The sequence below is a fragment of the Mizuhopecten yessoensis genome, unplaced genomic scaffold (genome assembly GCF_002113885.1).
Source record: "Mizuhopecten yessoensis strain PY_sf001 unplaced genomic scaffold, ASM211388v2 scaffold431, whole genome shotgun sequence".
NCBI lineage: Eukaryota > Metazoa > Mollusca > Bivalvia > Pectinida > Pectinidae > Mizuhopecten > Mizuhopecten yessoensis.
In genome coordinates this window covers 980,600-996,645 of record NW_018403543.1, presented here as the reverse complement: position 1 = coordinate 996,645, position 16,046 = coordinate 980,600, and the positions used below count along the sequence as shown (strand labels likewise).

At 35.3% G+C, this 16,046-nt stretch overlaps 1 protein-coding gene across 2 annotated transcripts; it reads right to left on the bottom strand.

Annotated features, from left to right (window-relative positions):
* Positions 1-4,834: 4,834 nt before the first annotated feature.
* LOC110448573 lies at positions 4,835-7,225 on the bottom strand. Of its 2 annotated transcripts, none has more exons than XM_021494896.1 (2): positions 7,147-7,225; positions 4,835-6,564 (listed from the first exon to the last, which is right to left on the bottom strand). In XM_021494896.1, exon 2 carries the CDS (start codon positions 6,411-6,413, stop codon positions 5,553-5,555), a length of 861 nt encoding a protein of 286 aa, XP_021350571.1. In that variant the 5' UTR covers positions 6,414-6,564; positions 7,147-7,225; the 3' UTR covers positions 4,835-5,552. The 2 variants fall into 2 exon arrangements, with proteins under 2 accessions (XP_021350571.1, XP_021350563.1); XM_021494888.1 differs by having other exon boundaries at positions 4,835-6,594; positions 7,147-7,216.
* Positions 7,226-16,046: the final 8,821 nt, after the last annotated feature.

The window sequence follows — 16,046 nt, the reverse complement described above, 5'->3', positions numbered from 1 at the left end:
TTCATTTCATCAAATTTTATTGACAAGATGTCATAATCAATTGGATTGAATAACAGGCAAAGCCTATATAAATTCTCTCCGTCAAATGGCCAAAGTTGAATAAACAAGGAGACATAATATTTTAGACATGTTGCAAATGAAAAAAATAACACAAAATAATTCATAATAACACAAGGCTAAGGGGAAGTAACTCATGAAGGAAACATCTCACACACACACTTACACACACATACAAGTACATGTACAAATACATTTATTTCAGCATATATATACACTATCATAGACAGATATTGGCAGGCTTAGACCAAAAGTCCATGTGCATATATTGCACAGGTCACTGCTACCAACAACTGTTACAATTAAAATAATAAATTCATTTAATACATATAAAGTGTAATTATTTACAATGTCATGATAAGTACACGCAATAGACAGTAGTCATGCTCAACTAGAATCTCCTGGATGAAATATAGAATATATAGTATATTTTTGTATACCATCATGGCTTTAAGTCATATAGAAATTAAAACGACGGGATTTTCCAATAAAAATATGCACATCATCAAGTATTCTTCTATTTGTAAGCCCATCACAATCAGGACAGCCCAGTAAGTGCCTTCTGCTCTATCGACGACAACCGCAAAACCTAGGTAAAATCCTGGAAATGTCACGTTCTCGTTGTGAGAACTGGGGTAGTGACAACAATAACAAGGTACACTAATGGTCGATCATACAAATAGCATCTTTCCAAGGCAGATCATTAAGGTGATTATAAAAATAGAACAAAATAATACATAATAAGTGTCGACAAAATTATATTTAAACTCAAATTCGATAAAACTATGGAATTGACAACACCCGCCAGGTAATTATTTTGTCACGTCCTCTTATCGAGAACTTTGACAGTGACACCGAAACCACAAGAAACAATAATTAGCATAATCAAAATCGGCCTTCATATCACATAAAGAGATAGCATATTCCCTTATGAGATCATGGTGGCGACCATAAAGCTTGTCCAGAGTCTTCATAAACCTCCATCTTTGGAAACTCTGTGGTGTAAGTTTGTCCGTCAGCAGTCGACATATATCAAGTCACGATATTAGGAGCAACGTCTTGAATACCGAATCAGTTGCGGTATGTAAACACAGTTGCACGTGGAAGCAGGGACGTTAAATTCACTCTGCCGGAAAATATTGCCCCCAAACTCAACAAAGATATGGTCAACCAGGAACTCAATCATTATCACACTTTCACCATCAGTATATTTCATTTTGGCCTTTGATACGCTTTTCAAAAAAATATGCTCCAATGTAAAATACAGTATTGATATCGCTATTCAACTTTTAGGGAAATTAGCTCTCGTAAACAGAGAACGAAGGCGTTCTTTCAGTTCTTTAAGTTTGGTATGAGGCAGGTAGTGTACAGAGTTGAACAGTCAAGAATTTTGATACAACAGGCATATTTGAAAAGTGGATGTTCACTATTGAGCAAAACAATTCTTCAAAATCTACTTTCCATTTATTTCATTGTTGGGGTATACAGTGTCACAAAACGATGATTTAATGGTAATTGGAAATGGCAGTTCGAATAATTGCTTGGTTGAGCAACGAAGAGAGTGTTGTTGATGCTAACCCTTGTTACGTTTCTGAATCCATTGCAAACAAAGCAGAACCGTATCCTTATCATTAATGGGTATTCGGAAAGATTGTGATATAGAAATGAGATAAGCTAGGATTTCGTGCTTTGAACATTGGAAACCATGTTGTAGATTTTTTCTTCGTTATCAGTCTAGCATATTTGTTTTTGCTAGCAGGCAATAAAATGTGTTTGCAGACAAAGATCAAGTTACTAGATACTTTTTCTGCAGACACAATAACTTACCTCTGATGCATTTCGTTGAGTGTTGTTTGGACACCGGAGTCAATAGATACAGCCTTGGGATTTGTTCTCATTTTAGATTCCGAACATCTAATGATTTTGGCCCACTCTGAAAGTGAATTCATTTCAGCATGCTCTCGTTTTGCCCATTGTCTGGTGTAGTCGTCCACAGAATCAACCATTATCTAATTAATAACAGGAGTCTCTCGACACTTCGGACCCTTCATAAAAAGTTCTCTAGTAGCTTTGTATTATGGATAACATCTAGACCGCCTGTTACTACTTGTTCAGTCGGAATGGAATAAAATCCTCAGAAAAGCTAATCCAAATTTCATTCCAAACACTCTATTTTCACATGTTAGACATATATATACCACCACCTTGTGTACAGCGGGTTAATTTACAAGGTAATACAAATTTCTCTACCGATATGTTAGAACAATGTAGGGTCTACTGCTTTGTTCTTCAAGCAAAATAACTAATTCGATTGTATGTCATATCCTCAGGATTAATGGTTATTTGTTTCCATCTTTGCTGCATAATCTGTTCGTAAATTTGAAAACCTTGTCATCACTGAACTGAGAATGATGACAAAGTTTAATTATACACTTTGCATGCACACTGTTGATTTCCTTTCTCCATTTTCTTATCCCGTTTCTCGTCAATAAGCAAATAAAAGCTAATTGCATGGTTAGATTTGATTTTTTATTTCAATTCTTATAATTTACACAGATCAATTGAAGAGAAGATCAAATTATTTTGATTATGGTAAAGGGTACCGTCCGTCAGTTGTAATCGCGAAGAAGAGTCCGTCTTAGAGATTTTTCGACTTGGGGTGTTCTCCTTTCTAAATAGAAGATGAAGCAATGAAAGGTTTTTTTTGTTGCTTAGAGTTACTCCCTATCAAATTATCATTTTTTTTGAAATATAAAGGTACCGAGTTCAACTCCTGCAGTTTTTGTGTTTTCATATTTTTTTTAATTTTATTTTTAAACATTTGAATTTCGAACAGTTAACACTCTGTAAAATGCATCGTAAAATGTGGTTTTTATGGAATATTTCTTTTGAAAAAGATCTGAACAATTACTTCACAAAAGTTACAATGGTAATATCATTGTTTAACCAGTTGGTACCCGTTACCTCAATGTGAAATTGCGATTGAATACTTTATACACAAAAACACAAAGTTTACAGTATTCGTATGGCTCTACGACTTGGACAATTCCTTACGTACTTCAATGAAGAAAACCGTATTAACTGTTTTAGTTGGGTAGAGTTTATATAGCACAATCTGAAACCCGCTAATACTTACCAGAGTCGATCATATTTTTGATTCCAAATTTTATCAAATATCCATTTCAACACAAAATTAGTGTTTTTTCCCCTTATAGTTATTTAATATCAGACAAGTCTAGGATCAATCACGATAAATAGGTATATAAGTATATGAGAATACCCCAGGAGAGTACTTTATGATTAGATGATAACGCCTATTATATGCAGGATTTTTATGTTATATGCAATATCCTCAGAAACAAAAATGGTGGATTTTGTTTTTATAAATGCTCTATTTTGATCGGTTGAATAAATCTACGCTAAATTGGCCCTAAAACACTAACAATGTCGATGGGCCGTTGAATAATACAAACACAAAACTACGCTGAGAAATGCATGTGCAAAATTAGTTTTTTTTTAACAGTAATTTAATAAATATTGTATAAACACCATTAGCCTTTCAATTATAATTATTAGGAATCACCCAAATTTCTTTACTGGTAATGTCACACATAATGTGCACAATTCTTTTTTTATCACATAACTGACCCATTTTACTATGTCATACGGCCATGTCATGAATATGGTAATACGTCAAAATCGTGGGAGCATATCCTACGCCGCTACAGTTACTACTTATAGTTAACTGCATTTTTTCTGATTTAAAGTTTTTGCTATTGAATGAATTTGTCATTTTATTTTCATTTCATTTCAAACTGTTCATTATCAAAATACAATCTGGACCTACTTTGCACTGCGCGTAACGACAATACTATGATCGAAGTACTTTATGTACCTATAAAGAGTCAGTTGATAGCACATAAGTGTGCTTGAACTTTTTTTTCTTTCAAATTATGAATATTACTGGGAAGCTATAATCTTACATACGACGATACGTGTCCATGTCATATTGAATGTATTTAACTCTTTTTAATAAATTCAATATGACATGGACACGAATGTTAGATTCTCTATATATAAAACCGCTGTTGATACACTCCAAAAAATGGCAATACTCAAATAAATAACAAATAAATTGTTCATAAGTAACGACATTGCATACTGAAAATAATGCAATAAGTTTTATCGAAATCCATACAATACTTTCAGAGACTACACTTCTGATATTTAAATAACGTTAAAAATATTTGTTGACCTAGTTTTTCTTGGCTGGTTTTCATAAAATTCAATAAGTTATTATCAATTTTATGATCAAACATGCATCTGATTTTTTTTTACAAGATTACAAGATCAACAATGGACCCAGTGTTATTATTCTACATAACGTGCATTTCTTGCACTCTACGCAATGAACTTTTATAACTTTTAACACCTAACATGGCATTATACTGCAATTTTTTTATAAAAGCAAATTGATTTTTGTTGTGCAGATTTGAAATGTTCAATATTATGAAAATAATACATGTATGTTACTTGTTATGAGAACATTTTACAATATTGGTATTTTATTGCTTATTTAGGCCAACCAGAACTTGTTTGTGTTTTGGTCCAGCAGAAGATGTAGTACAACAAACAATAATAATAATGAATACTATGAAAATTAAATAACCACATGGATCCCCTCCCACCCACCCCCCATTTTTAAAAATTTAAAATCAGCAAAACAAAGTGAAAAACAAATGTTTGATTGTTTTTTAACAAAAAAATAAGGGGCAAGGGTAACCTTAATCGCTTTTCTGAAATCAAAATATATTTTTTTAAATGTCTTCCACATTTTAGATAAAAATACCACAAATATCAATTGTGCAAATATCTATGAACAAACAAAGAAAACAAACAAAAAGGTAAACGAAAACACATACTATGTAAAATTCGTTTGTTAGACCGACTACAAAAAACTTTCAACTATAATTTTTTTTCTCATTTTCTCCTCTGTAAAATAAGTTATGGTTTATTAACCTGTTAGTCATAAGAAAATGTTGACTTTTCACAAGAGAAGATCCTTAAGAGAATTAGTGCAAACAACCCCGATTTGACAAACTCTCAGATACCCTGATTCTAGTATACCCCTAGCTCTCGCCCTCAAGGTTTAAGAAGGTTAATTGTTATAAACATTTCTTAGAGTTATTGAATTGCTATGATATTAAGGGGATTGATTGAAAGACAAATATACTAAATCTTGATAATTGAATGAGCATTTACAACGGAACTTTTTTACTTCTGAAATAAATGTATGGCGTCCTGCAACAATAAACAGTGCAATTTAATTGACATTTATGTTCCTGAAAATAGACCATGTTAATGCAATATTCAAATTATCTGTGGTTCGTCTGTGCAGCTAAACGTAGAAGGTTTGAACATGAACAAAGATTGCAGGAAACGAAACAGAGAGACCAATCAAATCCTTGTGTCTTCCCCGCTGATGTAAATAAATCCTACTTCGATGTATTAGGCGGATCCATTAAATCCTCGTATCTTGGAGGGGCATCAAAATCTGGATCTGTCCTTGAATTTACCGCCTCACTATAACTGGGTAGACCAAGTACTCCTCCTCCCTGAACCTGGCGTTGTTCGTCTCTCTCAAAGGCTAAGTTATTTTGTCCTATCAATGGATTACTCGACATGTCTTCGCCAGTGTCATGATTCCGTTGTGTCGACCTAACTGGCGTAGCTCTGGTGTTCCTATCCGTGAGATTATGTAAATTAGCGTAAGTAGACGTGACGTCACCGCGCACAGTTCTAGTGTTATAGGGAGTCCCAAGAGTGTTCCGTACACCAGCATTAGTAGACGTGACGTCACTGTGTACAGTTCTGTTGTTGTAGGGAGTCCCAGCACTAGCCCGTAAACCAGCGTTAGTAGACGTGACGTCACTGTGTATAGTTCTATTGTTGTAGGGAGTCCCAGCACTAGCCCGTAAACCAGCGTTAGTAGACGTGACGTCACCGTGTACAGGTCTATTAGTGTAGAGATTCCTAGCACTGGCCCGTAAACCAGCGTTAGTAGACGTGAGGTCACCGTGCACAGTTCTATTGTTGTGGGGAGCTACAGCACTGGCCCGTAAACCAGCGTTACTAGTTGAAACCGTGCTGGTTGTTTGCTGTCGTGTTCCACCCCTTATAAGGCGTTGCGTTCTAGAAGAAATGCCATTTGGGGAAGAGCTATTTGAGGTAGCTGCTGCCGATATCAACTTTCTATTGACGACTGATTCATAGCACATTAACCAAATTGCAAACGAAAATAGCGCCACAACAATGATACCAACCAGGACAAGAGGGTAGACTGGTATAACAAGCATGACTTTGTCTTTACGAGATATTTCCGATAATTCAGGGGAAAACCTTCAAGAAGTTTGCTGGATTACAGGTGTGATGCCATTCCCATTGGAAATAAATCAATTAGCAGGTACTTTCTTCCAAACCGGATTTTTACAGGATGAACTAGATGTCCTGTAGATAGATAGAAAAGCCATCGAAACACTGCAAGTGAAACATTGACGTAATTATAACAGTGCATTTTTATAATTCTAAATTACATAATTAAGAATTATATCCCGATTTGATATAGGTTTTGATCTCAGGTACCACTAGTGAAAGGGTTGAGAGTGGTCATAGACCGATAAGGTCCTGGGGTACCATTAGGTGACCCGGACGGTTATAAAATGTTTATACGTGCACCGACTCGGTCGTTCTATATATTCCATCTGCTGTTATCTTTTTTGTTTATAAACAGAAAGTGACGTCACCTTGGCTAAATAAATAACGGATTTTACGACTTTTTATCAATTTAAATCAAATGCATTTAACAACACCTGTCACAAATGAGCAATAAAAGTATAGAGACAGGAAGCATAATATTACTAGTTTATATATATATATCACATGATTATATTTACACAATAGGTTGGTATGAGTCACACACTTCTCACAAACCAAGATCGTGTCTGATATTATATTACTTATACAGTGACACGTAACCAGACATATATCTCCTTACATTTAACACTCAATTAAGTGTAAAATATAACATACCTGTTCTTGAGACATTTTCTACCTGTGTCCACTTCCTTCTGTTCGGCAAACGTCGCTAATCGGATTCATGTGACCTTTCCCTAAAGGGGTCGAGTAATCTCAAAATACCAACGTATCTCGCTATCGAATCAGTAAACAAATCTGGCCATATAAAATCGCGATTTGTAGTAATGCAACAAGATGTCTATTAAAATATAGCAAATATGTCTTTTTATTGTTTCAGTCGGCAAAATAATTTAACAAAATAAAAATTATAGATTCAATGAACTTAACTTCTTCTTAGGGTTCAATTGCCCAAACCGGGGTTTTTTCCCGCCCAGTTGAAGTATGAGAATTCGTGTTACAGACTCTGAAGACTGAATCACGTGATCTCTGACGTCATCACAATTGAACCCTAAGTAGAAGTTAAGTTAATGGAATCTATATCAAATTTCGCTTTCGGAAGAAAGCTCATTTATTTTCCAATTATGATTGTGTACAATATTTGTTTGGCGCTCTTTCTAATCTCCATCCTTGATATCTAGGGGTTACGCTCACTTTCGCTCTCTACTCCCCTGGAATATGTTATAGCAAAATTAAAGGCACGAAGATAGTTGTTTGATTGGTCTCAGGTACAAAAAAAGCCTGACCAATCGCTAGGCTGATACCTGTCCTTTGAAGATTACAAAGGAGAGACGCCCGACTTTAAAGCCTGTCAATGTTTACCGTTACGTGACTGCGAGATTCTTTTGATGTATATCAAAGGATCGAACTAGTCTCCTTGACTCATCATCAAGGTGGTGCACACTGAGCCTTTAATTTTGCTACGACATATTCCAGGGGTGTAGAGAGCGAAAGTGAGCGTAACCCTGGATATCAAGGATGTCTAATCTCGAGGAGGATGCTTATCGTTAAGATGATGATAGACATATATGTGTACAATTATTGTGTACAACATTTGTTTGGCGCTCTTTCTTAAATCGAGGAGGGTGTTATCATTAATGTGATGATAGACATAATAAATTATATGTGTATCATTTATGGACTTTTTTTAGGTGGATAGGCAGCTATAATTAGTATGCGTGTGCTTGAAGTCGTGTAGATGTTAATTTTAATATATTCTTATTTCTATGACTCATTTATAGTAATAAAATACTTGATCACAAAAACTATAAGACGCACGTAAAATATATAAAACCCATCTGTTGATGACATTGAGCTAAATTTGAGTGAAGCGTCTTGGTCAACAACGCACGCTTAGTACAACGTCTGCGGGTTCTGAATAATTACACAAGAGAATACCGAAGTGACAGCAAACCCGTAATTTGAACTTAAAACTGATGAAACCAGGGCAAAACAAGTAAAAGAAAGATTTGTATGGAGACCTTTGAAAATATACAATGATGATAAGACCAGATGTTCAAGAAGGGTAAGCGTCTTTTGCTTCATAGACGCCCCCCGCCATGTAAATCAAATCTATATCAAATCCAAGTAAATTCACATCCTTATCGAGAACTGGGGAAGTTAAAACAAACCAACATGACACACTTATGAGCATAATTATAAACGTCGACCTTCATATCACACAAAGTAATGGCATATTTCCCTTATAGATCATAATAGCGACCATAAACTTTGTTAATAATTTTCATTAACCAAAGTTGTTCCGTCAGCAGTCTGGATCTATCACGAGGAAGCCATAATATTTGGAGCAAGCTCTTCAATACCCAATCAACTACGACATGTAAACATCGTAAGTGGGGGAAAAAGAGAGATTACAATCAAGAAAGGGAAAGTTCACCGTAGGAAATTCGAAAAATCTAGTAGTCAAACGTCCTCGTTGGTCATGTTGTAAGTAACGATCCAGGAAAATGCTGAACTAGAAGGATGCGTAGTGTCCTTGATTTCAAGCTGAGATGGAGTTTATATATATGACGATGACAGTGAATTGTTTTTTTATTTAGAGTGATTACATCGTAGCGGAATATGAAAGTGAAGGATCTGGCTATGTGTTTGTTTTGTATCAAGTCCTGACATATAAAAACAAAAGAAAATCGGCCAAGAGAGGGATAAGCACAGTTTGCTCCCAAAGGAATGCCTACAGTCTGTTTGAACCTTGCCACTGTATTCAACAAATAGCTTGTCAGCCAATTATTTTTACAACTTCATCCTCAGTATATTTCATTTTGGATTTTATTGAAGGTTTCACAAAATAAATCCAAAGTAATTTACAACCAAATGTTTTGAATGCCGCTCGCCTGTCTTGGAAAAGAAATCCCTCGTAACAAGAGCATGAAGGCGTTCTTTCAGTTTGGTATGAGGCACTGCATTGTAAAGTGTCGAAAAGTCAAACTTTCTGATAGAAGAAACATTTTTGAGGTAGGGATCTTCAAAATTGATCAAAAGATCCTTTGAATTCATCAAAATGCACACTCCATCAAGTCCTCTCCTAGAGTATACGGTGTCACAATACGACCGTGACCCTGACTTAACGGTGCCCACGGTAATAGGAATGGTGGAAGGAAGTTTAGATAATGTGCAGCTAGAAAAGCCAATGATAAAACGATTATTATAAGGATTCTTGTGAATATTTCGGAATCCATTGCAAACGAGACAGGTCCGTATCCTTATCATTAATGGGTGTTCGGAACGACTGTTATGCTGAAGCGTAATAAGCTAGTATTACAAAGACTTTCAAAATATAGGGAAATGTATAGGTAGTTTTCTTGGTTAACAAGTAATAAACCTAGTTCTTTTGCAAGCAGGTAATGGAATAATGTTTGCAGACAAAGATTACGGATATAAATACCTACCTGTTGACTGTGGTTTTGACATCAAGGTCACGAAATACAGGATTGTGGTTTCTTTTCATTTTGGATTTCAAGCAGCTTATTCTTTATGGAATTATGGACTTAACCTATTTAACTTATAAGAAATCTCAGAACCCTCAGGATTTACTCTGACAGTGAAACCTATTCCGCATGCTCTCGGTTTGCCAATTTTTGGTGTAGTCCTCTACAGAATCCATAAGTATCTCGAAATTCACAATCCAGTTGATGTTTGGAGTCTCGCGATACGTAGGGCCCTTCATGAAAAACTCCCCTAGCTTTGCATTATGATAATAATCAAATTGCCAGTTACTACTACATGTCCAGTAGGACAATAGTTGTATGGGGAGGTAGAGCATGAACTACCGAATGAGGAGTTATCCATCTAAATCAAGATATTGTAGCGTTTGCTTGTAATTGAAAAGCTTTGAAGCACTGGTTTCTGATGACTGTAAGAAATGGCTGAGGTACATTTGTATCTGAAGTAGGGTGATATGTAATTTTCTATGGATTTTTAAGGTATGATATCATTGACGTTAGTGGTACACATCTATGCCCTTTTTGTCAAATTACTTGCTACAATATTCGCGTTACCAGAAAGTCGTGAATAACCGTACGAGCATGCTTAAAAACCTCACGACATTAGGGTCAATAGACCAGTGCATATTCCTTGGAATAACAAAACGATCCAAAGTCCAAAAAATCAAATTATCTTGTATGGTTAAACAACCACAGTCCAAACCAATCATGCTAACATGGAGATAGTAAAACAATCAACAGTCCAATCAAATCATGTAACCATGGAGATAGTAAAACAATCAACAGTCCAATCAAACCATGTAACTATGGATATAGTAAAACAACCAACATTCCAATCAAATCCTGTAACCATAGAGATAGTAAAACAATCAACAGTCCAATCAAATCATGTTACCATGGAGATAGTAAAACAATCAACAGTCCAATCAAATCATGTAACCATGGAGATAGTAAAACAAGCAATAGTCCAATCAAATCATGTTAACATGGAGATAGTAAAACAATCAACAGTCCAATCAAATCATGTTACCATGGAGATAGTTAAACAATCACGGTCCAATCAAATCATGTTACCATGGAGATAGTTAAACAATCACGGTCCAATCAAATCATGTTACCATGGAGATAGTTAAACAATCACGGTCCAATCAAATCATGTTACCATGGAGATAGTTAAACAATCACGGTCCAATCAAATCATGTTACCATGGAGATAGTAAGACAATCAACAGTCCAATCAAATCATGTATCCATGGAGATAGTAAAACAAGCAACAGTTCAAGTCAATGGTTTTATCATGGAGACAGAAAAACACTAAGAACAAACAAGATACCAAACCAATGACGGCAACGTTAAAATGGGAAACATTTAAAAATCTAAATTGAGACATTCATAATTAGTAGGCTGTAAAACTTAAAATGGTAAATACCGGTTCATTACAAGTGAGCGGAAACTTATCTGAGAATGGTGGACATGTATGCCAGGGACATTTACATCAGTTCATTGGTATGACAAAACTAGTCTGCATATTTGAGAGGTGACCCCCGCTACAAGTCTATAACTTATCGTGGGTGAAAACAGGTCGCTATAACGGACAGTTGTGTACTCACTTGGTATGTCTAGAGTTCGTATAAGGTCAGAGAGATAACTTAAAATAGTATATGGGGCAAAGAAGTAATTCCAACAGTGTGGACAAGCTTAGGTTGTTAAAATTTCGGAGCGATCCGCTCCTTTATCAAGACACAGTGAAACAGAACAGTTACATGTACTTGTGCATCATATTACAAGAAGATAGAACTGCTATACTATATTTGAAAATATAGCTATTATTATGCCCCATATATATATATATAACACACGTGTATATATCGTAGTAAGATTTGGCTAATAGTAAGCTGTGTTATCTAGTGTAGTTTTGATATATATATATATATATATATATATCGTGCAATTTTATCTTCTTGTAATATGATGTATATGTACATGTAATTGTTCTGTTTCACTGTGTCTTGAAAAAGGAGCGGCTCGCTCCGGAAATTTGACAACCTAAAATTGTCCACACTGTTGGAATTACTTCTTTGCCCCATATATATGTATCGTTATATAATTTAAATACCTTTTGCAGTGAGGCCAATCACAACAGACTTGAACATCTGTAAGAGAGAATGATTTTGGAACGGTTTCCCAGCAAAGCAAATACGCCATTCTTAAATTCATTTCATGACGGATTAGATTCTGATAATATCGGGAGAAATCGGGCTTCAATCAAGTGAAGACTACAAGAGACAAGATACAAGATTTTTTTACTTCACGTCGCATATTTAAAACAATATGCATTAGCACTGTAGCGCTATTCTCGCGACAAACATTGGATACAAATAAGAATTAACATGAACAATGTATTCCGTCTTTGCGTATTGCAGAGTTATCTTCTCTTGTGAACAGGTATTTTACATCATTGGTTTGTGAGAGTAACGTCACCATTTTTTGAGAAAGACGGAATAAACAGCATGCAGTTAATTACAAAGCTAGTTAAGAAATGACAAGCAAATGCAGCACATAAGTAATCGTAGATATTTGAAGTTAAATGTATAAACTTGGTGTAAGTAATGAACACTAGTATGTTACACAATTACTACTAATTAAGGGTTGCAGCACTACAACAGTGGTATATACATACATGCTAATAGGCCTATAGCAAAGTGTAAAATATGACAGGATACAGCATGATTTAAAATAGGGAAAATTATGTCAATTTTAACTAAGATTAAGGAGCAAGAAGCATTTAATTAAAATATGCTGCTTGCCATTTCGAGTTATAGATTACATATATAATCCAAATGCTCCGCTCTTGCCGGGAACGCTTGGATTTCGCAAGATGTTGAAAAGTGCAGCAATTTGAAATTTACTTAGTGTCACTACAATCAATGAGAAGTTGTGTGTGAAAAATAAACAGTGCAGAATGCACATATCAAACAATTACGATGGCACGAAACTCAGCTGCCTACAAAACAAACCCCATCTTTCTGGCTTATATGGTTAATGAACTATTTTAGCTTTCAATGTCATCATGTCGGCAGCGTCTGCATTGCGGCATCGGAATTTCCCCGATTCCGTGACGTCACGTTATTGTTTTCCCGACTATAACGTGCGTGACCATGAGATGTTATAGATTAATGGAATCGTTCATCCCATTTTGGATGCCAAACACGAGCCTTGCAGAGAGTTTGGCAACATGATAATAATCTTGTACCGAGATAGGAGAGTCCTCCATCTTACCCCCAAGACGAGAAGATTCCTCTGTATGCAATGTTGACGTTACGTTAATACACATTTGACGTGACGTCATGCAACATTTAAATATTCCAGAATCCATTTGTTTCAAAATGAGACAACAATTTCTCAAGTATCCTTCGTGGACTGATAAAATCTTTCATGTTTTGGGAGCGATATGGGGACCCTCGGGGGAACATTCTTAAGTTGCCAAACGCAATGCTTACCGAGTGACAGGACCTACAGGTTAAGAGAAAAAGAATATTTGCTTCCTTGTCTGGAAAAAAACAACATCGGATGTTTTCTCCGAGTTTTCTTCCATATGTTACCCCAAGTGGTTTTCTTGATATTTAATCCCGATGGTTTTTTCTTGATAGTCCATCCCGAGGGTTTGTGTCACCTTATCTATACCTCATACCTAAACTAGGGATAGATTATAGTTCTACCCCATAAATCGGAGAGACAGTCGGTCAAGTGACGGACGATATTGTGACGTAACATTCGTTGCACTGTGGATTTGATCCAGACCCGTGAGGATATTCCGGTCTTGGGGGAAATTATATTTGCATCTGCGTGACTGCTTACATAAACGAGATACACATCTTACACGCACAGATATTAATCACGCTATTTAAAGTATGTTGCTCGCCCGAGCATTACCTTCAATACCCACGACCTTTCATACAACACAGCCACATTAGTGCACATTAATCCATAATAAATGACGGAAATCGAATGTCAATGTCCTGCAAACTACTGAACCTTAAAATGTAGGTGAATCGATCAAGGGTCATTGTTTCACAGCCGCGCCGATTTTTACACAAAGATTCCAAGTATCGTCTGCTTACATTTTACTCTTCATTGGATAAGAAAATCACTTTTGTTAAAAATGTTGTATATATATCTTAGCGTTAACTACTCTCCGTCTCTGTACGGTTCGATCATTCCCGTGATATATGTGAGATTAGGTTGTAAATACTTCAACATACATGATAGTACGACAGGTCCTTTAACTTGTCATTAATAGCTGATGAGATGCCTAGGACGACGAGTCAACAACTCCTGAAATTCAAATTTTATTGAAGTCGTACGAATAATAACAGTCATGCATTCTTTTTCCGTTGAGATCAAACATAAACCTGATAAAGGTTAGACAGTTAGATAAAGGTCGGCGACCTCGTATGTTGTACCAGCGACCGGTCAAAAGAGAATGACCACTAATGGTCAGTTATATGTATTGATTTCCCATTTATTCCGGTTAGTGTCCGAACTTTAATCAAAATATTATTGATTCAGACACGATCACACGTTGATATTAAAATAAAACGCAGACCCGTCTGCAGTGGTTGTAGTCAGTACGAAATCTAAGCCGGGACTCTGCAGCAGGTAAGTTTCCATTGTATTTAAGGGATGTACCGAGATTAACACGGTATGCATATATTATATACGTACGGTGTACTGTCTGTAGTTTCGTCCAAGCAACTATACTCGGTGATGTTGGAAACAAACTTTCTTTTAATTTTTTATTTGCATAGAAGCTTGAAAGGTTAATTGTATACACAACTCAGTGCATAGTGTGTGTTAAATTATATATGTAATATCGGTATAAATAGCGTAGATAACCCTCATTTTGATTTCATTAGGAGAGTTTTTGATGATAGAAGTCCAATCTATATTTCCATAACCCGCGTTAAAACAGCAAATATAACAGTTTATAAAGATGTTATTTGACTCTTGATTTCCTGAGAAGATTTTGTTTTATGATAGAAGTCCAAAATGTATTTCCATAACCGTTAAACAGTTATTAAAGATGTTATTTGACTCGACTCTTAAACTGCTGAAATAGCTGTCATTTAAAAATTCTCGCACAGCTAATCATTGTACGTCCACCTTTATAGAAAACTGCAAACCAACCAAAAGACTGTAATTAAGCAACTATAATTTAAGATTCCTCGGCAACTTTGACATAAAGTTTACATTGGAAAATGAAATGTCTTTCTTTTTATGTATTCCAACGCTAGAACACTTAACGTATGGCAAGCCAAGTTGTCATTTATTCATGGAGCAATGTTGATCCAGTACTTAACCAAATTATATAAGATATTTTATATCTAATATACTTTATAAGATATCTTATATCTAATATACTTTATAATATATCTTATAAACTTTTCTTTATTATATATCCTATATATGATATCTCATCTTATAAAGTATATAAGACATCTTATACAAGATATAATATATCTCATAAACTTTAAATAAGATATCTTATATAATTTGGATAAGTACTGGATCAACATTGCTCCATGAATACATGACAACTTGGCTTGCCATAACAAAGTGTCTCGGAAAGACGTACGTCAATCAGTTATAATTATAATTCTTTGCTTATGATGTCGACAACGATGAGTTAAAAGCATTACTTCATAGTTCGTTAATAACTATAATTAAGTTGACTAATATAGGCCAATTGCATCACACCAGATATTTTGAAATCTTACGTCAGTTCATGACTCATACTTCTTAGCTATTCTGTATTTTGCTTATTCTATAATCCATATTAATGGGCTGAGCGTATAATGTCGTTTAATGCATTTAACGAGGATTAAAATTCAGACAACATGGTGCTAATCTAGCATGATGCAGATGTAGCTGGAAAACGGAATTGTTATTCAGGGGAGGTAACGCGTGCATAAAATGTATACCATCACGGCATATAAAATATACTAACTTTAGATTACAGGTCTTAACTAAAATAAATGAAGTTGTAATCTTCAT